Here is a 26,377-nt window from a genome sequence, read left to right on the forward strand (position 1 = left end):
TTTGCTTCGAGATTCATGCCTTGTCAAGATAATTTTTTGATGATATATCAATTATTATGTTTCGAGGGAGAGGTAGGTTTTGTTTGAGTTGTTTTTTTACTGTTTTGTAAAACTATTTTTTAGTAATTTTTTTTTAAAAACAAAAAGAAATAGTGGTCCAAAGCTGTCCCAAACAAAATCATAGTAAGATGTAGTTATATATATATAAAGGATGTTTTAATTGTTATAAGGGTACAAACGTGTCGAGTCGAGTCGAGCTCGAGCGAGTGGGTGTTCGAGTTGAGCTCGCATGCCAAATGCCGAGCTCGAACTCAAGTCGAGCTCAAAATTTGAGCTTGAGCTCGACTAGTCTCATGTCGAGGAGTTCGTTGAGCTCAGTTCTGAGCTCCATCACGATAGTCTCATCGTCGCGTCCGTTGCTGTACCAAGGTCCGTCGTCGTCGCGTCCACCGTCGAGATTGGTCGTCCCGAGCTCGCTCGTCGTCATCCCGAGGCTCCATCGTCGAGATCCATCATCCCAAGCTCGTCATCGCGTCTGACGTCAAGAATTGAGATCAGTCGTCTCAAGCTTGTTCGTCGTCATCCAGAGGCTCCGCTATCGAGATCCATCATCCTGAGCTCGCCATCACATCCGCCTTCAAGATTCGTCGCCCCGAGCTCGTCATTGTCATCCCATGCTCCATCGATTTGGTTTTCCCGCCCGACCTTTGAATCGTCGCGTCCGCCGCTCAACTGCGATTTCCTTTTCCAGCCTAGTCACCTCTGCGGGTCGCTTGACGAGCTAACGAGTCGAGCCGACGTCTGTTCTAGCTTGACTCGCGAGCTCGATCGATAAACTCAACTCGTCGAGTCTGTTACCGAGTCGAGCTTGAGTCAGCTCATGAGCCAGCTTGACTCAATTGCACCCGTGATTGTTAATAAACTTTGAAATCTCTTTGATCAAATAAAAAATATAAGAAATATTACATAAAAAAAATTATAAAGTCAAAATTTTGGTTTTCCCGCCCGACCTTTGAATCTTCGTGTCCGCCCGCTCGATTGAGATTTCCTTTTTCTGCCCAGTCACCTCCGCGAGTATCTTGACAAGCTGACGAGTCGAGCGGACGTTTGTTCGAGCTCGAGCTCGACTCGCGAGCTCAATTGATAAGCTCGACTCATCGAGCTTGTTACCGAGTCGAGCTCGAGTTAGCTCGCGAGCCGACTTGACTCAGTTACACCCCTAATTGTTGATAAACTTTCAAATCTCTTTGATCAAATAAAAATATAAGAAATATTAGATAAAAAAGATTATGAAGTCAAAATTTTCACATCATTCGCCCAAATTAGTATTTTCTCTGCTAAACGAATGTATCTCGTCACCCTCCATAATTAAAGAGGCGGGCGGCCCATGTTGAAAACCAAGGGAGAGATAAGGTGGAAGGAGATGGAACAAAAACTAGTAGGAAGGTTCGCATTTTTGACCCCTCGCTACAGGCGGACCAAAGGCCCCAAGACGCGTGCTGTATTTCTCGCTCCCCGCATCGAAACAAAAATCCAACGAACTCCTCGCAACCGCATCAACAACGAGGTCGGTCGTTCTCGTTCCTCTCCTTTCATCTCCTCCTCCACCGCTGCGTCGTCGACGAACTGTTAGATGTGCGGCGGTCATCTAGGGTTAAGTTTTGTCCTGCTTCCTCATATGCTTCCACTATAAACCCTGCTTTCTCTCTGATCCAGCCTCGTTTCTTCTCTACCATGTTGTTCCTCCCCATCTTGCCCCTTGGAGATGCCTTGGTGGAAATCCTCTTCCTCTTCCTCTTCATCTTCTGCGTTGTCCCAGGCTCGGAAACAATCTCCGTCTTCCTCGGCAGGCGCCTCGCCATCTAAGAACACACGTAGGGAATCATCAGCTTTCCTGTGGAGCAAGCGCGGTGAGTCTCCACAGCCGCGGCTCGAGCGGCAGCGGAAGGTGCGTTCCGTTGCCGAACTAGGTATCGCGGCCGTAGACACCGTGAGCTCCACGCCGGTGTCGAGATCGCCAAGCAATCTTGATTTGGTTCCTCTGCGGTCATCGTCCTCGCCCGTGCTGCTCCCTCACCCGCTGCCATTGCCCGAGTATTCGCATAATAATGGGGTCTGTGCCGCAGGAAGCGCGTGTGCGGGTTGCCGCTTGCCGTCACCGAAGGGTGCGGCGGCAGGTGGGGGAGTGGAGGCGGAGGGGAGTGGTAGCGCTGTGGACTGCTGTGTTCCTATAGCGACGGAGGTGAATGGGGAGAGGGCTTCTGCTGCAGCCGGAAGGTATGTTGTTTTTCTTCTTTTTGAATATTCTGATGCTTTAGTTGACCTGTTAATTCCACTTCCCTTGCTATTCCTTTTTGTCACTCTTGCGAAGAATTGATGAATTTTCTACTAAAAAAAGGAAGAGACGAGTTCCGAAGTTTGTCTTCTATACATATATGAATGACGAAAATTTTTTTTTGGTTTTTAGTAGGCTTTACATTCATCCTTTGCTACGCTATGTTTTAGTGCTCTTTGCGATTTTCTTGCTCTTCTTTTACAGCTTTTTTGTTGAAGTAAACCAATTTTGAAAGTTGAATATTAGCCAAAGGTTCAAAAGAAGTGTCATGCTTAATGCGGCAGAATCAAACAAGTCACTTATTTCTAATTGCTACTGTAGAGGCAAAAGTATTAGCTTAGAGGCTGTTGTGCTCTTTCATCATCTATTGGTACATTTTCTGTTAGTTTTCTTTCGTACCAGATTTTGTTATTACACTAATAGCTGCTAGATAGGCAAGAATTGCAAGGATTTCCTCTCTTTTTAACGACTATAGTACTAACGTAGATAAAGCTTTAACATAAAGTTCAATTAGAAAGGACTTCCTACTGATTATAATGGTTTTTATCTTATAATAATGTTCTTATGCCATTGCAGTAGACCAGCTTGTCCTAACACTCAGAAGAGTCCGGAGCACATTGATCCACCTATGAAGGGATGGAATTTTACTAGTCATAGGAAGGCAATTCATGATCCAAACTCTGTTGAAAGTCTAACCTTTAGGTTAAACATACCTGCTAAAAGTGCTCCACCGAGTGGCTTCTCAAGTCCTGTGCTTAGTCCTCGGAGATTGAGTAATGTGGATGTTTGCCCTTCCACATTCAATGTTTCACAAGGGCTGCAGCTTTGTTTTGCTACTGAGGCCCCTTATGTGGATATGATGGCAGGCTTATCTCCCCAAGCATCACCTGATAGATCACCAATATATAGTCCAGTTATCAAAAGTTCTATCCCAAAGTCAAAAAATCCAAGCGCACCTCAATCTCCTCTTCATCCTAAGATGTATTCAGATAGTTCTGGTGCATGGCATGAGAATAATGTGAATGTCCACCCTTTGCCTCTCCCTCCCGGACCTTCCATTCTGGTGCAGCCTAGCTTTTCTCATCAAAACGCATCAAAAAATGATGGGGCTTCAATGACAAGTCAATGGCAGAAGCAAAAACTCATTGGCAGTGGTACATTTGGGAATGTTTACAAGGCTACCAATAGGTGAGGCAGAGGGCTTCCTGATGGATGTCATATCATATTTTCCTATTATTCTTGCCACGTTCTTACCCATTTTACTATGATCTTGTGCAGGCATACAGGTGCTCTATGTGCTATGAAAGAAGTAAATATAATCCCTGATGACCCTAAATCTGCAGAGTGTTTGAAGCAACTGGAACAGGTTAGTTCCTTGTGCCATATCCAGATTCTCAAATGCCTGTCACTGTGGCTTGTTTACTGAGAGCATTATGAGGGAACGAATACTTTGCTACACTTGAAACAATGACTGTTAATTTGGAGATCGACAATGAATTAAAATGCTATTCTGTGAATTTATAATTAATAAATTGATTTTAACTTCTTGTGAAACTGCTGCAGTATATTCTAAATTTGTCTCTTTTTGAGAAATGAAGCACTAAGGCTTCTTTTAGGTTGCATGATTATGCTTTTCCTAGGGGGATTCGATCTTATTTTAACTTCTTGATTATGCTTTTCTTTGCCTTCATATTTTCATGATTTTAAAAAATAAATAATATGCATTTACCCTGATTATCATGCAGCAACTCATTGATTTTGCTTCTTTTGTAGGAAATCAGAGTTCTTAGTAAATTGAAGCATCCAAACATTGTGCAGTACTACGGAAGTGAATTGGTGAGTCTGTCTGCATAATTATGATCTGATGATTGTCAATGGTCTACGAGTTTTGTTTCATATTTTTATACATTTATGCAGACTCAGGATCAATTTTTTATATACCTAGAGTATGTATATCCTGGTTCAATTAACAAGTATGTTCAAGAGCATTGTGGAGCTATGACAGAATCTGTGGTTCGCAATTTCACACGCCATATTCTCAAGGGGCTGGCTTACTTGCATAGTACAGATAACATCCACAGGTTCTTGTTTTCACTTTGAAGTTTCTATTAACGTTTGTGGTTTAGTCTCTGCATTCATTTGACTTATGAAACTATTCTTTTCACTTCGAAGTTGTAATGATGATGCACTTTTAGATCAAATTTATGTCCTATTACTGTGTGCAGTGTGTATATTTTTCTTGTTTTCCATTTAAGATACATCTTGTGATTGTACTCCATCAAGTGCCTCGAGAAGATACATTTGAGAATACATGTTTGTGTTTAAAGTTCTAAACCTGCAACGACCTCTTATAAAGTCAACTTGCTCAATTGAAGTATCCTAAGAATTTGCCTTATCATACATGACCAATGATATGCATTAGATCTCAAGAAACGTTCACCAAGGAAATAACTCATATACTGTTTCAATTTCTCCATTTTAAATCGACTCAGTTAATTTAAAAATAGAACCGCATAGTACTAAGAAAAGGACCTCTTGGCCTAAATTTGACAAAACTCGGATGATTTTTCACAAAGGTACAAGAATTAAATTTGCCATTTGCAAATAAAGGACTAGTGTTTTGTGCTGGTTCCTGAAAGAAATTAAAGCTTCTCTTTTCCTAATGTTGAACATTCTTTGCTGATGGTATATAGGTCTGTAAATGATGACTAGCAGAAAGCAGCTAACCCTTTACTTTTTTTTTCTTCTTCTGATTACCGGTGCATGACATGTTAGTGCCCAGGGTTTCCTAATGGTGCTATATGATAATGCATGAATTCACACATGAAATCAAAGTTTCTTGTTAATTTTCCATTAATTATTAATCATTCTTTTAGTTTGATGAAACCAAAATACAATCAAAATTTAGGCAAACAATAATTTAATAGTTGTCTATATAAAAAATTTAGCATAAAAGTTTAGGATCACAAAAATTTACATGTCAATCATAAATTACATGAGTATAAAAAAAACTTGATTTTATGAAATTTAACTAAATTCACTAGCACAGACAGACCAACAAAAATATAGAATAGAGAAAGATAAATAAAAATATCATCAAAACAAGAATATACGTCTCACTCCTATTAAGTATTAACTTATCTTGAATGTTGGCTTTCTGCTATTATTATAAGAATGAATAAAGAATCAATATTCGTAAGTGTACCTAAATAGAAAAAATCTAATGATGATGATCTGTAGTTTACTTTGTTTACTGACTAGAAATTCATTGATATATTCCCTTCTTCAATTTGTCCTTTTAGTAAAGTGTTTTTTTTTTGGCAAGAGTACCAATTTAGATGTTGACGCTTGAATGTTTCTTTCTATGTGTATTCTAAGTTTTTTGTCCTTTTTTTATTTGATCTTTCCAGGGACATTAAAGGAGCGAATTTACTTGTTGATGTCAATGGTGTGGTAAAGCTTGCAGACTTCGGGATGGCAAAACATGTGAGTTGTGTAACTTCGGAATTTCTAAGAGATATTTGATGTTGTTTTGTTATTGTTGCTTGCATTTATTTATTTTTATGTCAGGACAGCAATTTGTGATACAATGCCTAAGAAGCAAAAAGTGAATTATTTTGGAGGAAAAAAGAATTTTTTCTATTCACATGAATTATATCTGCAGTAAATGTTGATTCGAACACATCCCCTTGGGACATTTCTTTGGTTTCCATGACTTTTGCTACACTTGAGTGTTTATTCTATTGCAATCGCTAGTATCAGGGTAAGTGCCTGCCAATAGGGTTTAGTGATACCTGTCAAACTTGATCACATTCTAAAATCGAAGTTATGCAAAATGTACCTGTTAGACCGGCCCAGGATGGGCCCGCTGGACCGGTCCAACAGGGACGGGTCCACTTTTACTCTAGGCGGAAGCCTGGCTGGGCGGAAAAAGCAATGGGGGTGGAACCCCCTTTGGGCCCCACTTGTGCTTAATGCGATTTTGGGAGGGAAATTTTGAATTGAAAGGCTGTTTTAGGTATTTTGTAATTGTCCTTTTTCTTTAATTAGGAGAGATGATGAGAATTAGGGCTCATCTTGAATTTGAATTATTTTGAGATCTAGGGTTTGGTGTTCTTGGGCTCTTGGCTTTGTCGGAGATCGTTGGAGAGTTGTTCTTCCTCTTGAATTGATGAACAAAGTGTATCTTTGCTGTTTTCTTTGGTTTCTATTGAAATACAAGCATTTACTTGTGTTTTTCTTTCCGATTTCCCTATTTCCTGTTGTATTTCTGTTGTTTTGCTGCTGTGGATAGCAGTTGCTGCTGTAATTTTTACGGGTTTGGGTTAGGATTACTTGAGAACTCAAGTATTTCCTATCAAATTGGTATCAGAGCGGCGATTTGGGACAACCGGCTGCTGAAATTCTGAAATTTTAGCAAGTTATCGTTTCCGGAAGAAGTTTTTTTGGGATCCGTTTGAAGAACGATGGCCGGGAAGAAGGTAGACGTCTTGGAAGGCGAAGTCGGTCAATTAAAAACCGATTTGGAGGAAAGATTTTTTTATTTTCAAAATCAAATCACCACCAACAATGAAAGGTTGGAGGGAAAATTCACGGCCATGGACGAAATGATGAAAAAATTATTGGAGATGAAGACTAATCCGACGGCGTCGGAAGTAAGAGAGACTATCGGAGACCACAGTGTAGGAGGAAATCCGAACCCGCTGAGGGGTAGGAGGAATCAGGATGTAGAGATCCTTGAGGGAGAAGACGACATGCCACCTCTAGAGCCACTTTCTAGGGAGGAGATGAGCATGGGGAATGATCGATGAGGTGCTGATTTTAGCGGAAGAAGAGGGGAATTTCAGCGTTGAGGTGCTGATTTTGAATGTCGAAGAGGGGAATATGATGAAAGTGCAGATTTTGGCGGAAGAAGAGAAGAATTTCAGCGTCGAGGTGCTGAATTTTAGCGTCGAGGTGCTGATTTTGAAAGGGGAAGAGGGGAATATGACGACGGATTCGGATACCAACGCCGGAGGGAGGACCGGGACACTTGGGGAGCACCTCATCTTAGAGGAATGGGAGGGTATGGAGAGTACCGAGGTAACGGAAGAGATCCGAAGGTGAGGAAGTTGAAGATGCCCATCTTTGAGGGTGAAGATAGCCATGGCTGGATATACAAGGTGGAATGTTACTTTGCAGTCAACGGGTTGACAGATGATGAGAAGCTGACGGCGGCAGGATTGTGTCTGGAAGGGAAGGCGTTGGCTTGGTATCAGTGGCGAGACAGGAGAGAGCCTCTCAGGAACTGGAGAGAGTTTAAGGATTGTTTATTAGAGCATTTCCGAGCCGATGGGAAAGGGGGTGTGCTTCCGTTGTGATGAGAAGTACATGCCAGGGCATAGATGTAAGGACCGAACTCTTCAAGTTCTCCTAGTTTGTGAAGACGAGGAAGACGAGGAGGGAGGTGGGAGCAGGACTAAAGAGGAGGAGGAGGAGAAGTTGCATCTAGATGTAGCAGAAGTCTCTCTGAACTCAGTAGTGGGACTCACTTCGAGTCACACTATGAAGGTGAAGGGAGAGATATCTGATCGCGAGGTTGTGGTGTTGATAGACAGTGGAGCGACCCACAATTTCATTTCCACCCAGATTGTAGATGTGTTGGGGATGGAGCTAGTGGATACCGGAGGTTACGGGGTAATGATGGGCACCGGGAAGGTGGAGATGGGTCGAGGAGTCTGTCGAGGAGTAGTATTGAAGATTCAAGGGATCCATGTAAAGGAAGACTTCCTTCCCTTGTAATTGGGGAGTACGGATGTCATCCTTGGGATGAAATGGCTGCAGACATTGGGAGAGACCAAAATCAATTGGGGAACACTGAGGATGAAGTTGGTGGTAGGGGGTAGGAAGAGGACGATTCAGGGTGATTCCGGGCTAACCAAGGTAGGGGTTTCTTGCAAATCCCTCATCTGAACCATTCAAGAAGAGGGGGGAGGCTACTTAGTAGAGTTGCACCGCCTGGAAGGGGTCAGATTGGAGGAGGAAGGCAATGTTTCCTCTGCATTACAGCCGCTCATACACCAGTTCAGCGAGGTCTTTCACCCGCCCCAGGGTTTACCTCCTCAGAGGGAGTTGGAGCATGCCATTACTCTGAAAGAAGGTGCGACTCAGTGTTCGTCCTTACTACTACCCATAGATTCAAAAAGATGAGATTGAAAAGCTGATCCGAGAAATGCTGGAGGCAGAGATTATCAGACCCAGCAACAGCCCTTTTTCTAGTCCAGTCCTCCTAGTCAAGAAGAAGGACGGGAGTTGGAGATTTTGTGTGGATTACAGGGCTCTGAATAAAGGCACTGTACCAGACAAATTCCCAATTCCTATGATTGATGAGCTACATGGTGCAGTGATGTTTTCTAAGCTAGATCTAAAATCTGGATACCACTAGATCAGAATGAAGGAGGCCGATGTTCCAAAGACAGCGCTCAGGACACATGAAGGGCATTATGAATTTCTGGTAATGCCCTTTGGTTTGATTAATGCTCCTGCAACATTTCAATCCTTGATGAATCGGGTATTCAAGCAGCACCTTAGGAAGTTTGTCCTGGTCTTTTTCGATGACATCCTGGTGCACAGCAAGACTGTGGAGGAGTACTGGGAGCATTTGAGAGTGGTATTGGAAGTGCTTCAGGAGCACCAGTTGAAAGCCAACCTGAAGAAGAGCAGCTTTGCTCAGGCAAGTGTGGAATACTTGGGACATGTGGTATCTCAAGGAGTGGCAGCGGATCAAACTAAAATTGAGGCAATACAGAAATGGCCGCTACCTAGGAACCTCAGGGAATTGAGGGTTTTTCTAGGATTGACTGGATACTACAGGAAGTTCGTGAAGGGATACAGTACCATTGTCTGGCCTTTGACCGAGCAGCTGAAGAAGGACAATTTTTGCTGGGGAGAGGCAGCCACCCAGGCGTTCGAGAGGTTGAAGGAAGTCATGATGACGATCCCTGTTCTAGCTCTTCCAGACTTTGATCAGGCTTTTGTAGTAGAGACAGATGCCTCAGGATATGGGCTAGGGGCGGTGCCGATGCAGAATCACAGGTCAGTAGCGTACTTCAGTCAAGTGCTTTCAACTAGAGCTAGATTGAAGTCAGTGTATGAAAGAGAGCTGATGGCCATTGTTTTGGCAATCCAAAAGTGGCGACCGTACCTCTTGGGAAGACACTTCATCGTACGAACTGATCAAGGAGCTTGAAGTATTTGTTAGAGCAAAGAATGATGACCGAAGAGCATCAGAGGTGGTTATCCAAACTATTAGGCTATGATTTTGAGATCCAATATAAGCCTGGTTTGAAGAATAAGGCGGCCGATGCTTTATCCAGATGCGTTGGGGAGATTCAGGAGTTGGTTGTGTCGGTGCCATTGATAGTAGACTAGGGGGGCCATCAAAGAAGAAAGTATGCTGAACGAGGAGCTGAGGAAGATCAGGGAGGATTTGGAGAAGGACAAGAGCAGTCATCCTGGTTACTATACATTAAAGGGGGGAGACTATTGTATCAGGGGAGGTTCGTGATGCCACGAACTTCCATACACATTCCCCATATGTTGCAAGAATTTCATGACAGCTCAGTTGGAGGTCACTCAGGAGTTTAGAAGACATACAGGATGGCAACGGAACTCTACTGGAAGGAGATGCATAAGGATGTGGAGGAGATGGTGGCGGGTTGTGAGGTCTGCCAAAGAAACAAATACATGGCCATGGCTCCAGGAGGTTCACTACAACCATTGGCACTTCCAAACAGTGTTTGGGAGGAAGTGTCCATGGATTTCATCGAAGGCTTACCCAGGTCAGAAGGATTCACGGTCATTCTGATGGTGGTGGACAGGCTCAGCAAATATGCACACTTCATTCTCTTACGACATCATTACACGGCGGTGTCAGTGGCTGCGACATTTATCAGGGAGGTGGTCAGGCTGCATGGGATTCCAGAATCTATTGTGTCTGACCGAGACAAAGTGTTCCTCAGCCAGTTTTGGAGAGAGCTGTTCAGGATGCAAGGCACGGTCCTAAAGAGAAGCACCGCCTACCATCCACAGACCGATGGGCAAACGGAGGTGGTGAACCGAAGTTTGGAAACCTACTTGAGGTGTTTTGCTTCAGAAACACCGCGGATGTTGGCAAAGTGGCTACCTTGGGCTGAATATTGGTACAATACATCGTACCATTTTGCCTCTCAGATGACCCCGTTTAGAGTGTTGTATGGAAGGGATCCCCCACACTTAGTGCACTACGGGAAAGGAAGTACACCGGTCTCGACAGTTGAGCAGTACCTGGAGGAAAGGGACAGGGTGCTGGAAGAATTAAAGAAGCATCTGATGAGGGCCCAACATATCATGAAGAAGCAGACGGATTCACACAGGAGAGACATGCAGTTTGAAGTGGGAGAGAAGGTATTTCTAAAACTACGACCCTACAGGCAAAAGACAGTAGCGAGAAGAAGGAATGAGAAATTGGCGCTAAGATATTTTGGTCCCTATGAAGTGTTGGACAAGATCGGAGCAGTGACGTATCGTCTGAAGTTTCCCTCTTCTGCTAGCATACACCCGATGTTCCATGTGTCACAGCTGAGGAGAGCATTAGGGGAACAGGTAGATAGTACGGAGCTACCAGCATCTTTGATAGAGGAGTTAGAGGTGGTCATGAAACCTATGGAGCTACAAGGAGTGAGGATTGATAAAAAGGGAAACAAGGAGGTGTTGATTAAATGGAAGAATCTTCCGGATTACGAAGCTACTTGGGAGCCTTATGAAATTGTGAAGCAACAGTTCCCCGATTTTCACCTTGAGGACAAGGTGAGTTTTTGGGAGGGGAGTACTGTTAGACCGGCCCAGGATGGACCGGCTGGACCGGTCCAATAGGGACCGGTCCAATTTTACTCTAGGCGGAAGCCTGGCTGGGCGGAAAAAGCAAGGGGGGCGGAACCCCCTTTGGGCCCCACTTGTGCTTAATGCGATTTTGGGAGGGAAATTTTGAATTGAAAGGCTGTTTTAGGTATTTTGTAATTGTCCTTTTTCTTTAATTAGGAGAGATGATGAGAATTAGGGCTCATCTTGAATTTGAATTATTTTGAGATCTAGGGTTTGGTGTTCTTGGGCTCTTGGCTTTGCCGGAGATCGTTGGAGAGTGTTTCTTCCTCTCGAATTGAAGAACAAAGTGTATCTTTGCTGTTTTCTTTGGTTTCTATTGAAATACAAGCATTTACTTGTGTTTTTCTTCCCGATTTCCCTATTTCCTACTGTATTTCTGCTGTTTTTCTGCTGTGGACAGCAGTTTGCTGCTGTAATTTTTACTGGTTTGGGTTAGGATTACTTAAGAACTCAAGTATTTCCTATCAGTACCCCAACCAACTAAAAAGAAATGTAAGGAAAAAAAAAGCTTCAGTTATCTATTGAGTATTTTGAACTTCATAGGCAATCGATGTGAATATGATTATTAAAATATACATACATTATTTAAGGTTAATTGTATAAAGATGTGACTGTTGGGAAGAGGCTATATTTCTTACAGTTTTAACTATTACACAATTCCCTAATCATATTAGTTTTGATGTGTTTCACAATTGTTATATTTCCTTTTAGATGTTGCGCTTAGGTTTATCTATGATACTCCTTTGCCTAAAGATTTTCAAAGGACAAATTTTTTGCTTGAAATATATCTTATTTTGTTTCATTCTTTATTAACGTGTGGTTTTCCTTAGAATGAGCTTAGTTTGATGTTATCTCCAACTTTAAGACCATTATTTTTTCTATAGGCTTCAAATGTTCATAAACTAATTAGTTCCCTTAATGGCCATTGGAAAGGAGATCCCTTTTATTTTTTCCTTCAGGGATTCAATTTTTTAACTTTTCTACTCATCCCATGTCTCCTTACATTGATAACTTTTGGTACTTGGTACTTATGATTTATCTTATAGATATTTTCTTTTGTATATCTAATTGATAGTTTTCTTCTGTAATGATAATAACACTTTTCAGCATGGCAACTGCTTGTAATGCCATATTGATTACTTTTATACCTTTGTAGAAATGTGCAAGTATAGAGAGAGTGTACACAATTTTCTTGCATGGAAACTTGCATTTCTCTAGCTAGATTTTGATTGTGGATCTTCAAAATTAAAATTCTAGAATGTTGATTTTGATACACACTACTCCGATATAATAGGAGATCAACAATTTGTAATTCATATAACTAATGACAATTTGACCATGCATCATAGTTATGTGGAAAATAAATAATGTTCTATAAATAATACCAAAAACGTGTTAATGGGCATTTCTTGAAATCAATATTATATGTTTTATTCTTAAGAAGTTTGGTAGAATTCATCACAATATAATATCTAGTTGTCTGCCCGCCTACATGTACACACACTCATAATATAAATTGTAGTACAAAATACGGTGAATGAATCAAACAATAGAAGAAAGATACAATATAATGATTTAATTTAAATGCCATTCTTATTTTAATTTTCGTATATCTAATCATGTAGATTGATTTATACCTCATTATTATTACCATTTTATTAAAGAGAAAAGGACCAAAATGGTCCCTCAACTCTTTGTGAGGGACCAAAATGGTCTCCAACTCTTTTGAGGGGACCAATTTGGTCACTCAACTTCTTTAAAAGTGGTCTTTTTGGTCCTAACATTAAATTTTTGGGTTAATGGTTTTAAATAAAAGAATATTTTGGTCATTTTTATATTGAATTATGTATTAAATATAACTTTTAAGTAATAGTGTTTTTTTTTAAATTTTATTAAACATTTATTTAACAAAAAAATTAGTAATAATTCTAGTCTATAATGATCCTATATTAAAAACTAGAATTATTAATAATTTTTTAAATTAAAACTAGAATTATTAATAAATTTTTTATTAAAGAAATGTTTAATAAATTTTTTTAAAAATTACTATTACTTGAAAATTATATTTAATAAATAATTTAATTAAAAAATAACTAAAATACCCCTTTATTTAACATCATTAACCACAAAATTTGATGTTAGGAAAAAAAAGGCCTCTTTTTAAGGAGTTGAGAGACCAAATTGGTCCCTCAAAAGAGTTCGGGATTATTTTGGTCATTTTCTCTTTTATTAAACATGAATATTGGTACAATTTGTATGGCAAAGCATAGTATATGTGCATTGTTTGATGTGGTGATGCAATTTCCATATGTATGACTAATGTTTACAAGAAATTCAGCAATCTTATCTTATATAGCTGAAATAGAACAATTGGTGAATTTCGTTATTATAGTCTTAGCAGGTGACAGAGATGCTGCTAATCTGAATGATTTCTAAATAGTTGTTTATAGGGCTTCATTGATGGCCACTATTTTGTGATCAGGTAGCCTGGGAAATGCCATTCTTCAAAGGAAAATTACTTGCACTATTACATCCAGATGCTCTTGGAAGATAATATTGGATGCAGATCAACCTACAAGTAGATGAACTGTTTACCTAATTGAGCTAAGATGGAGAGTAATGCTCACTTCGTTGATATCAGCAACTGATTTGGAAAAAAAAGTTGTAACTTGACATGGAAACTTTGACTAAATTGACCTCAACAATAAATTGTCAAATGGTTTATTGATGAATAAGGATAATATCTAATGCTTTGGCTTTTTCTGATGCTTATAGCATTCGAAAGATAACCGATATATGGTGAGGTGAGCTAGTAAAATTTGGTAACCTTAAAAACTAACTACCTAATATGTATTGGTGTGGTATAACTGTAAGAATCAAAACAAACAAGGTTGGATGTGACCTCATAAAAGCTATAGACGAGTGGAAGAGCATATCATAACAAAATATAGGTTTTTTTTTTTTCTGCGGGATGCAATTAATTTCATGTAAGAGGCATAGACTATATAATAATTTGAATGTTTTTTTAATTAACTGTGTTTGTTTGTTTGTTTTGTGTCAATTACTTGCATTGATTGAAAGGAATGTTGCCATAGTATATACATTAGTCATCTTTCGTATCATTGCAGAAAATTTATCTGATTATGCAGCGGACATGTGCACCATCAACATTGTTTCCTTTTTTTTTTTTGTTTCAGTTAAGTGGAGCTGCGCCTGCACTTTCCTTAAAGGGGACACCATACTGGATGGCTCCAGAGGTATTCTTTCGACAAGCATATTATTTTATCTCTCATTGCAACTATGATTTCTATGGGGTTCATGTTTATTTTATTTTCTTGAATTAATGGATGTTCATAAATGGTTTTATTCCATCTGTGTATGAGAATAATTAATTGCATCCTTTAGTGGAACCTTAGATCTTATTGATGCCCTTCTCTTATTATTTCCCTTAGACAAATATCTTTTTGCAAGATAAGGTTTTGTTCTGCTAAAGGATATCTCAAGGGCAAAAATGTTTCAAGTTCTTTTAGATTATAGTGCTAAGAAGTTTAGTGAGTACTAGATGGCCAAAATAATAATCTAAAAAGGGCATTCCAAGTGCATGGAACTCCCACTCATGCAACGTTTGGGAAGTTTTTATTGTATGCAACCTTAATCATATATTTGCGAAGATTAGGAACCCAAGACTTCTCGAATGCATTAGTGGTAATTTAACTACAAGCTCCTGATATGCCCTCTGAAACAATAATCTATGCACTTTTTGAATTACGTAACAGTTGCTTTTGTAGTATTGTGTTGTGTGAACAAGGAGCAACCTTAGCAGAGGAAACTAAAGAGCAGGGTTATGATAAATGCTAAAGACGTCAATTCTCATCGTGATCATTAGCCCTATCCTAATCTAACCATTTGGGGTTGGATTTATGAATCCTCATTCTCCAAATATTTTTTCAAATATTTTTTATTAGTTAAGCATGAGGTTTTAAACCTATTATATTAGAAAGTAAGAACAGTTCAAAATAAGAATGCTAAAATTTGCATGAAAACAATTAAGAAGGTTGGTTTTGTCTCCCATCTATTTCTCAATGCAATGGTTAGCATAGATAAAATTTGAGAACTCCTAAGCAAGCTTTTTTAGGATGATCTTGTTGATTAGAGCACATGGAATTTCTGTCTAGGAACCAAAGATTATTACCAGGAGTCTTTTGTTCAATGTTCTAGCCCTTGGTGCTCTAACAATGGTACTTTATACTAAAAAGAATAAATTTTATTCAAAAACAGTCAAGTAACTAGAATCTATTAACTAATGTTTTATTTATTCATGATACAGAATTGTGTGGGTTTTGTTGATATATAATGACAATTTTAGGTTTCCAGTCATATATTTGGTCTGCCATTGGTGAGAGACAAAAAATCATGATCTGAGGCTTCAGTGTGATGCCATGCATTTTTTTTGTTGTTATTGATATACTTGATAAAGTCCCATGATATTTTATGTTTCAAACTTTCTCTAGATTTAGTTCTTCAATCAAGTTAGTTACCTAAATGGTCTGAACTTTTTCTCCAACCTTTTTATGTAGGTTGTACAAGCTACAATGGCCAAGGATGTTGGTTATGATTTTGCTGTTGATATTTGGAGCCTTGGTTGTACAATTATTGAAATGTTTACTGGCAAACATCCTTGGAGTGGACTTGAGGGGGTAATCCTACTGAACTTTCTAAGCACAACAATTGAATCTCTAACAAAGCTGTGTACATGCAACTTTGGTTTATGCTGCTCTAATCTGCTTTCATCTTTTCTTAACAGAAGATATTATATTGAATATCTAATTAAAATTCATGCGCAGAGATTTGCTTAATTAGTAGTTGCGTAACAAATGCAATATTCTTGAAAGATCGGATGTTAAAATTTGAACATTGGTTCTCTGCTGCAGTCAAAGTTAACTTTTCCGCATTAAAGGGCTGTTCCATTGGGTGAAAAACTTGAAGTAAAATAAAATGTTTATATCCACAGTAACTTCTCTGAATTTGGTTAGAAGTAATTTTGGTGAAGTTTCTTCATTTTTAAATTTTATTCACAAATTTGTTTGCAAAATAAAATTTTCAAAATCAACTACATTTACTGCAAGGTTTATTACACAGAAACTGTATTCTGACATGTTTTAGTTGGAGTATCTATCTTAGCATGAAAATAAAATTTGTCTTTGATTTAGTAATTTTATTTAACTATCAATACAGAACGTCTGATCCCACTGTAGATAGTGACATAAAGGTTTGATGTTGTTGTTATTGTTATTATATCAATACAAAACATCTATTTTTAATGGCACATTGGCACATAGTGTCTAATATGGATTTTATCTCTTATGACTCATCTTGTCCATGTATTTCTGTTAGAAAAAAAGCTTTAGAAGAGTAGAAGAGAGACGAAGTAAGGAATTCTTTATTGCATAATTCGAGCAGAACGTAGTTTTATAAATAGAGGGTTACATTGGTGAAAACAGGAAAGAAATTAATTCACCCCAATGAAAGGAAATTTGAATATTACAATAGGTTATAACTGAAAATTCTCTTAAATAAATTAGGTAAAATCCCTAGAAATCAGCTTCAAATCAGCCACATGACAAAAACTATTCATTCAGCTCAAAATTGTGTACTGTCAGGGCTTCTAAGCTACCGACTTGCCAACAAACAAGGATCCGCCAACTCTGTCCATAGTCATGCCAACTGGAATACCATCTTGGGGCTAGAAGCCACTTGCCCAACTTGCCATTTACATGCTGGATTCCTATCTAGAGAAAGGTCTATGTTCAGTAGAAGATAAATTTCAATAATTCTTCCTTTTTGTTTGGAATAAGCGTGGAACCATTCAACACTCTTCTCAAGCTGATTGGTAAACATCATGCAAGCCAAATTTGCTAATCCTTTTTTTTTTTAAATAAGGACCTTGCCAACCATTTGGTTAGAATGCAATAACTATGACCAGAAGAGGGAATATATGAAACACATAGGTCTCCATTTTGAATTTTTTATTAATGAAGTGTTGATATATGTCCGCATATTTAGGTCAATCTTGATGGAAAGGCTTGTGACTGATATTGATGGTAAACTTATTATCATAATATAATATTATTGGAGTCTTGATAGTCACTTAAAATTCCTCTTAAGTGTACATTATAGTAGATTAATTGACTAATCCCCCTAGCTAAGGATTTGAGTCTAGCTTATGCACTACCATACATAAGTGTGGTATCTTGATGTAGATATCTTGAAAACTATAGAACCTTCCTAATTAGCATCAGTATAGGATTCTATTATTTTAGATTCCCTTAACCATTTTTGGGTTCCTTTTAAAATGTTGCGTATCCTTATGGTAGTAATTATGTGTTCTTTATAAGATGTATACATGAATTGAATTACCATGATAATAGCAAAGGTATTGTCAGGTCAGGTCCGAGATAAATTGATGAGTTCCCAATCAATTTTTTATGTCTTCCCTTATTGATTGGATTGCTTGTGTTAAGATCACTTAATTTTGTGTTAGGAGCAATTAGAATGTCAGCAAGTTTGCTCTTAAGTCAAATCAGTTTCTTTAAGATATCTAGAGCATATTTTCTTTGAACATAATGGTAATATCAAATTTATTCTTAGCAAGCATCATTCCGACATAATAGTTGAGAGGATTAGTTCTTCGATTTTGAACTCCTTAGCTAACTTTTTGTACCCTTCTATTATAATGATATCACCAACTTATGATGGATTTATCATCCTTTTGTTTTTAGAACCATGTGTGATCAAAATGAGCTTGTTTAAATCCTTGTAGACAGCCTTGATAAATGTTTTAAATCGGGCTTTAAGTGATTGTTGAGTCAAAGTTGTAAATGGTGAAATCGGGAATCGAGGCGGATCGACGTGTAAGCCTCAAAACTAAAAAAAATAAAAAGTACTTGAACTTACAAATAATTCATAAAAATGATAAAAATAAAAGAGAACGTCAACATTTTTATTTGATTCATCCTCATAAATATGTAAACTACAAATCTCATTATGAAATGTTATTATAAAATGAAAGTTTGAAATGAGATTCAGAGTAAACATTCATTTAAAATTTAAATATACTATAAAGATCAGGATCCATGGCGGGCTCATCCTTACTTTCATTTTCTTCATAATAGCTCTCGTGTGTAATAATTATATCATTCTTAAATTCTGTCTCACTATCTTCTTCTAAACTTTCTTCAATTATAATATATTTTTTAACTTCCCATATTAATGAACATTGGATTTAATGTAATAGAAAATAAAACAACAAATTAATAACAAAACAAAGTAGTCCACTATATTTAAATCACTATTTGTTTTGTTTTTTTGAAGCTTGAACTCAATTTTGCTACTCTCTTTAAATTAATTGTGAAATAGAAGTTAATACCAATTTAGTAGTCATTTTAATATTAACATTGATGTCTTTATTCTTTTCATCATCAAACGCATTTTGAATTTTAAATCTTTCACTATTTTTTGCTATTATCTATTAATCAATAGATATTATATCATTAACAATCAAATAATTTATTTCATTATCACTAGTTATTCGCCTCTATAATTTGAAGTATTTTTCTTTCAAATTTTTATTAAACATTACACTACTATTCGACCTTGTCATTCATCCTATAGCTATTTGGTTCCTTCTCTTTGTATAATAAAGTAATCTATATATTGTTAAATTCAGAGAATTGGAGAGGAAAAATGCTTCTTAATTTCATTATACAAAACTATTCCTAAATCAGCCACCTGAATATGGAAGGAGATCAGCATGATCCAGGTTAGCCTCCCACGGATCCCCATCCTGGTTGTGGGATCAAGGGTTAAGGGATTGTTGAGATTTGAACACTCTACCTCAAGCTTGGGAATATAGATCTGTCATTTAGAGCTTAGTAATTAGCCCCAAAAAAGTAGAGTTATCAAGTCCCTTGGTGCACCATAGAGTCATCCATTTGGTCAAAACATTGGGAGAAATTAGCTTCAGACATTGCGGTAGCAAATGGTAGCAATGAAGGCTATATTAAGCAAGGTAGCAATGAAGGCTGCATTGGTTATAAATAATATAACAATTACAACGAAAGGTTAGCAATGAAGGTACGACGGTAGGAAAAAAAAATCTATTTTTAGGATTGCAACAATCTTCCAGGACAACAATAAAAAAAAATGTCTCAAGCAGCTCAGCACTTTGCATGCAAATCTCCTCTCGTCCGATCGACCAAGCCTTTATCCCAATGCAAATCAGTCGTCCGACTCCACCCAAACACTCCTGTTCGATTGACCCCATAACGGCGCATGCAGGGCCTCTGATCCCTCTGGTCTGATCGCAGAAAGGAGTGCAGGTCTTGCACTCTTGGTTGTCCTTATATTCTCTGCTCTGTCCATATGCACGTAAACAGAGGTCCTTCGTTTGACTTCTCTCACTTATGCTCGGCCGACTCTGGACGTTGCACGTAAGAGGAGCCTTCCCGCTTGATCTTTCCTTGGTCTTGGATGCATGAAGGGAGCAGAAGGATCAATATTTCTTAGAATTCCGATAATGAAGGCCAGTAGAGGGACCAATATTCCTCATAATTTCAGCAATAAAGGCCGGTGATGGGAACCTGCATTTCTCAGATTCCAGCAATGAAGGCTGGTGGTGGGAACCTGCATTCCTCAAATTTTGGCAATAAAGGCTAGTGGTGGGAACCTATATTCCTTAAAATTGTAGCAATGAGTGCTGGTGGTGGGAACATTTATTCCTTAGAATTCTAGCAATAAAGGCCACTTGTGAGAACCTGGAGAACCAACAAGCGCCAGCTTCTTTAGGGTAGGATAAAGTGCTTCTAATCTCTCTGTAGCCTCACTCTAGACATCTATGATTAACTCCCTACTTTGGGAAGTAGCGTACTCACCATTTGCATGCTCACCAACTCTTGGTCACCGTAAGCACGCACTGGACCGTAGCAGTGAGCTGCCTTACCACCAAGAAAACCATATTCTTCAACACTGCATACATTGTCTGGGCAACTCCACATATCAGGATCGTTCCATCGCCAAACTTTGAATCCAGCTAACCGACTTCAGTCCAAATTCGACCCGCAACGATTCCATCAACGACAGTGTAGAAGGTATGAAACGTGGGTTATGAAGTGTCCTTTGTTCAATTTGAAGGATTGATCCTGGTGGCTGAGATCTTAGGAGGTCGACTTCTACTATACAAAACTAGGCTTCGATCTTCTTTTACATCTCCCATATCTGAGGGTAGTGATCAGGGTTTGGGACAAGGAGGGGCTCTTCTAGTGGAGGATTTGATGGCGTGTACAACAGCTCTTCAACCACTCATTCCTTGCTCGATTTGGCTCTAACACACCCACGCAGTTCCTACTCACTCCCTCTTAATCATCTTCTTCACTCGGCTCGGCCCCCAGGTAGGCATGTACGAGAGTCGCACGTAGAATATCACAAAGGGGAAGCTCTCTCACTTGCTCAACTGCCCTGGACGCACGCGAGTAGGAACATAATGTAAGAACTAGTTCTCCCTCTCTCAGGCCCTCTTTTTTGAAGAAAATTAAATGCCTCTCTCTGATACCATGTTAAATTCAGGGAATTGGAGAGGGAAAATGTTTCCTAATTTCATTATTCAAAACTATCCCTATTTATTGATCTATACAAGATATGTTAATAAAGAAACAAATAAATATAAAATCATGTATAATTATTCTAATATAATCCTTCCTAAATCAGCCACCCGAATATGGAAGGAGATCGACGCTAAGGGATCAAGGGCAAAGGGACGGTTCAGCACACAAAATGCCTTGAGGTGTTAAGCCTCATTTAAAAAAGGTGTGCCAATGAGGCTTAAGCATCGAGGCGCTCATCTTGTGCCTCAGTTTGAGATGCTCCTTGAGGCGTGTGCCTCAAACGATTTTTTAAACCATAGTTTCAGTATGCACATAGACATTTTTCAACTTTTATATTGAACATGTCTTCTGAGGGTCACTGCTGCCCAGAAGAAATGTAGAATTTTTTAGTTAAGCTACCAATCAATGCATTCTTGACATCTATTTAATGAAGCGACCAGTCTAGGTTTATTATTTTTGAGAGGACTTGAATATTGTTAAATTTATCAGTAATAGTGAAATGCTTAGAGTACTTAAGCCCACAAGTTCGGATAAACCCTTGTGCATCCATCCATACTTTTTATCTCTCAAAGGATCTATTTGTTTGACATTTGACAATAAATACCCATTTACATTCAATAGGAATTTCCTTCTGGGTAGTTGAATGAATCTCATCTTCCATTACATCCTGCCATTTTAATTTATTAATGGCCTCATGCAGTCTTTGGGTTTTCAATTTCTACTGTGTTGGAAACTAAAGCTTTTATTGAAGAGGATAGATGATCATACCTCACAACATTTACTATTATTGACCTTTAGTAGGAACATAATGTAAGAACTAGTTCTCCCTCTCTCAGGCCCTCATTTTTGAAGAAAACTGAATGACTCTCTCTGATACCATGTTAAATTCAGGGAATTGGAGAGGGGAAATGTTTCCTAATTTCATTATTCAAAACTATCCCTATTTATTGATCTATACAAGATATGTTAATAAAGAAACAAATAAATATAAAATCATGAATAATTACCCTAATATAATCCTTCCTAAATCAGCCACCCGAATATGGAAGGAGATCGGTGCTGTGGGATCAAGGGCCAAGGAATGGTTCTGCACACAAAATGCCTTGAGGTGTTAAGCCTCATTTAAAAAGGTATGCCAATGAGGCTTAAGCATCGAGGCGCTCATCATGTGCCTCAGTTCGAGATGCTCCTTGAGGCGTGTGCCTCAAATGATTTTTTAAACCATAGTTTCAGTATGCACATAGATATTTTTCAACTTATATATTGAGCATGTCTTCTGAGGGTCACTAATGCCCAGAAGAAGATCAATGTAGAATTTTTTAGTTAAGTTACCAATCAATGCATTCTTGACATCTATTTAATGAAGCGACTAGTCTAGGTTTATTATTTTTTATAGGACTTGAATATTGTTAAATTTATCAGTAATAGTGAAATGCTTAGAGTACTTAAGCCCATAAGTTCGGATGAACCCTTGTGCATCCATCCATACTTTTTATATCTCAAAGGATCTATTTGTTTGACATTTGACAATAAATACCTATTTACATTCAATAGGAATTTCCTTTTGGGTAGAATGAATCTCATCTTCCATTACATGCTGCCATTTTAATTTATTAATGGCCTCATGCAGTGTTTGGGTTTTCAATTTCTACTGTGTTGGAAACTAAAGCTTTTATTGAAGAGGATAGATGATCATACCTCACAACATTTACTATTATTGACCTTTATATGTGTCTCATGACCAATTCCAGTGAATACTATGAGAATGTTAGCCAACTAGAGGACATCACACGTATCAGTTCAAAATGCATGAAGTGCGGTCAAAATTACTTGATCAAAATTACATTTGCATTTTTGGAGTAATGAAATTACGAAAGAAGCTTCTCTTACTCATAATTTGATCAAACATGATAGACATGATAGACAATGGCTGTGGACATTGCATAAAGCTCACTCAAACATCGCCCGTTCACGAAACGGACGATGCTGATACATCTAAAATATTGAAATTATCAGAAAAGGCCTCCATATTGCCCGAGTTGCCTCAGGAAGGTGAAATACATATTACAAATTTTGTTGTTCATAATAATAATCAAGATACTTGAGAAATAGAAAATTTGCACGATGATATCAATACATTATTATTATTTTTTCAAATTAATTAAAAAATCATACATATAAAAATATATAGGCCTGTGAGGAAATGAAATGTTCTTGTTTTCATCTTAAGTTTGATATACTTGCACGCTCACCACACCAATTATTTGGGTAAATAAATTATAATTCTTGTCAAAATTTTTATGTGTTGCAAAGCATTCAGTCATGCTCATGCTTCCTTGCTTGAAAAAATGCGAGTGATTTCATAATTCATAGAATTGAAAAGATTATCAAGATTTGAATACCATATTGTAACTTTCTCCCAAATTGCTTGTGCTATGTTGTGGATCATGTACAGTTCTATAGAATTGATGAGCTAGGACATCACCAAAGCATTGTTAGTATCCCACATTGAAAAGTAAAGGGTCACCTACTTTAGGTTGGCAAATGGTACCACTCAAGAATCTAACATGCCCTATTCCTCGAATCACCATTTGAATTGAGTGAGATCATTGGAAGTTCTTCTCAATGAGTTTGGTAGGATGGTAGGATGTAATTTGAAGAGGTGAGCTTTCCATGAAGACTTCCTGAGCGGTGTTGTGCCTTTCTAAGGTGGAAGAAGAACCTTTCTTCTGGACCTCTTTGCTTGACCCTATTAGGCCCTTCTTGTAGTTGCAAAAGAATTTTAGAAAAGAAGAAGATACAAATTCGTGGAAATTTTCGTTGCATCAAGTGGCTGAAACTTGGCCCTAAGGGTTACAAAAGTAAAAGACAGAAATTAACTTATCCTAGCATGAAAGAAATCTAAATAAAGCAATAGGATTTAATTTAAAAAAACTACGTAAACAATAGGTAGAATGCGTAGAAATCAACCAAAAATCAGCCGCATTACAACAGCCTACCATTCAGCGCAAAATCATGGTTCTGAATGGGAGAAAGCTGTAGGCATTTCCAATCAGCGAGGATCTGCCAACAGGAATATCATCCAAGTACAAGAACCTACCAGCCCAACCTGCCATTTACTTGTTGTCCTGTTTAGAGGAAGATCCTAATAAAATCTAATAAGAACATTGTTGGGCTGTTGATTGACATTGCATCCTAACAAAATTATTGGCCTTTCGATGACTGGATTAAAAGAATAGATGTATTAAATCTAACTCATGTTAAAAAAAAAATAGAAGTAGATCTAAAAACATCTTGGCTAGAAAGTATTAGAAATAGCCTACTTTTTTATTAGATTTTATCGGACACTGGGAAAAAGTATTCATGTAGCCAACCTCACGTAGTGGGGTAAAGACTTAGGCTTCGTTTGGGACTGCTTTTTTACTGCTTCCTAAAGCAACTTTTTAGAACAAAATATAAATTTTGTATTAAAAAACTGCTTTAAGAAGCAGTAAGAAAGCCGTCCCAAACGAAGCCTTAATGTTATTATTATAGTTGTTGTTGTTGTAGGTTTAAAACTTTTCTTTTATCTAATTTGGCATGCATAGGCACTATTACTACAATATCTTTGTAATAGTTAGTTTTATGACGGCGACTTTATTACTAACCATATCAACCTCATCAGTTATTTCATTCTTTACCCTTTCGATCATTCATTCCTAATGTACAATACTTTCTTAGATGTCTTTGGAATATTTTTCCTTTCATTAGTTTTTGACCAGCATATAATATTTGTTTCCTATGCCTACAGGCTGCTGCAATGTTTAAGGTATTGCATAAAGATCCACCAATACCTGAGACTTTGTCATCAGAGGGTAAAGATTTTCTGCAGCGTTGTTTCCGAAGGAACCCAGCAGAAAGGCCAACAGCAAATATGCTACTTGATCATCCCTTTATTCGGAACTCAAATCATTACAATCTCCATGGTTCCATTCATGCTTTTGCAGGAATCAAACTTAATGTAAGCCTCAGGTCACCAAAATTTATCTTATTGCTTTATGTTCCATGCCAAAAATTTCGTTTGGGACAGCTTTTTTATTGCTTCTTAAAGCAGCTTTCTAGTTCAAAATTTTTAATTATTATATTAGAAAGCTGCTTTAAGAAACAGTCAGAAAATCGTCCCAAACGAAGCCTAAATGTAAGAATTTTATTCATAAAACCTACATAACGTTCTCAGGAGATAACGTACAGCCCACGAGATAAACCTCGGGCAAAAAGCGAACCTTCGATGAAGGGAAGACACTCTACTAATGGGTTAGTATGCTTCATTAGTGATATGTTCAGCTCAGTCTTCTTTTCCTTGGCACTTCAGTTGAAAAAATTTATTATTTGATCAGAAGAATTTCTGAACCAGTCAAAAAAAAAGTTTCAGTTTTCTAACTCCATCTTATTCTTTCCCTAGTGAAACCAATCACTCCCATGCAGAAACTTCTGAACCCACAGCTTCCAGACTCCCACCACGTTCAGCGCCTGACGTTGCCCACAGTTTATTTCCACATTCGAATCATTCTTTGCCAGGCCCTTCAGGTTCTTCAATGAATGCCACAAATGGCTTTTTCGCAGGACCGTCAACAAATATCTTAAATGGCTTTCACTCTGCTGTGGGGAACCATCATTCTTCTGGCTCTGTAACAAATGGCACTTATTCTTCTGCAGGGAACTATCACCAGCTCTCCTCTCCAAATAACGTTAATGGTGGCATTCATTCAAGTACAACTACCCATCAACCCTATGCTCTACCAAAGCCCCATTTAAAAGATTTCAAAGAAGTTGGTACTTTTAAGGAGCAGAAGCCTTCAGATTTTTAGCTGAGGTTAGGGCTTCGTTTGGGACTGTTTTCTTCCTGCTTCTTAAAGCGGCTTTCTAGTACAAAATTTTAAATTTTTTAACTAAAAAGCCGCTTTAAGAAGCAATAAGAAAGCCGTCCCAAACGAAGCCTAGGTTCAGTTTTGCGCTAGTTTCTCCTCTTTACTATTTTTTTTCTCGTTCAACTTTTGAGGCAGGTGCTAGTTTCTATGACCACATGAATATAGAGGACTTGTACATTTTCACCCATGGTGCATCATAGGAATCAGTTTTTACATATGATTAGACCATCTTGACCAGAATTTTTCAAATATAAAATATTTTGTAAGTTGTATTACAGTGTAAATATTATTATGCATTTTGGCTTATTTCATTATCTTCTTTAGTTGTGTGTGATCTTTCTATTTATTTTCCTGGAGCAGCAGTTTGTTATTTTTGGTATTATCTATGTGACTTTCAGATTCTGTGATGTTACCTTATTCTGAAGAGGATGCTTGATATTATGCATTGAAGCTTACAAAGGATATTTTTATAGGACTTCTTGTTTGGCCTTTTTGGAGGAAAATTTTAGTAGTTTTGACTAATAATTGTATAGTAGCTTATTCTCCTTTGCAAGCAAAGTATCTGACATTGTTCT

The 26,377-nt window shown here is 38.0% G+C and overlaps 1 protein-coding gene across 1 annotated transcript; it reads left to right on the forward strand.

The window, feature by feature from the left end:
• Positions 1-1,402: 1,402 nt before the first annotated feature.
• Positions 1,403-26,148, forward strand: LOC110111075 (mitogen-activated protein kinase kinase kinase 5-like). The gene is made up of 11 exons (XM_020842771.2): positions 1,403-2,277; positions 2,912-3,523; positions 3,614-3,701; positions 4,109-4,171; positions 4,253-4,416; positions 5,746-5,821; positions 14,434-14,493; positions 15,814-15,933; positions 24,686-24,895; positions 25,112-25,188; positions 25,337-26,148. The coding sequence occupies exons 1-11, from the start codon at positions 1,766-1,768 to the stop codon at positions 25,740-25,742; spliced, it is 2,388 nt and encodes a 795-aa protein (XP_020698430.1). The 5' UTR covers positions 1,403-1,765; the 3' UTR covers positions 25,743-26,148.
• Positions 26,149-26,377: the final 229 nt, after the last annotated feature.

Source organism: Dendrobium catenatum, unplaced genomic scaffold (assembly GCF_001605985.2).
Source record: "Dendrobium catenatum unplaced genomic scaffold, ASM160598v2 fragScaff_scaffold_483, whole genome shotgun sequence".
Taxonomy (NCBI): domain Eukaryota; kingdom Viridiplantae; phylum Streptophyta; class Magnoliopsida; order Asparagales; family Orchidaceae; genus Dendrobium; species Dendrobium catenatum.

What these genes read in the sequence shown, in the direction of transcription:
- LOC110111075 (XM_020842771.2), top strand. Translation starts at nt 1,766, where the DNA reads ATGCCTTGGTGGAAATCCTCTTCCTCTTCCTCTTCATCTTCTGCGTTG. An exon ending in CATACTGGATGGCTCCAGAG is followed by an intron (nt 14,494 to 15,813) that starts GTATTCTTTCGA and finishes CTTTTTATGTAG; the next exon opens with GTTGTACAAGCTACAATGGC. An exon ending in TTGCAGGAATCAAACTTAAT is followed by an intron (nt 24,896 to 25,111) that starts GTAAGCCTCAGG and finishes TAACGTTCTCAG; the next exon opens with GAGATAACGTACAGCCCACG.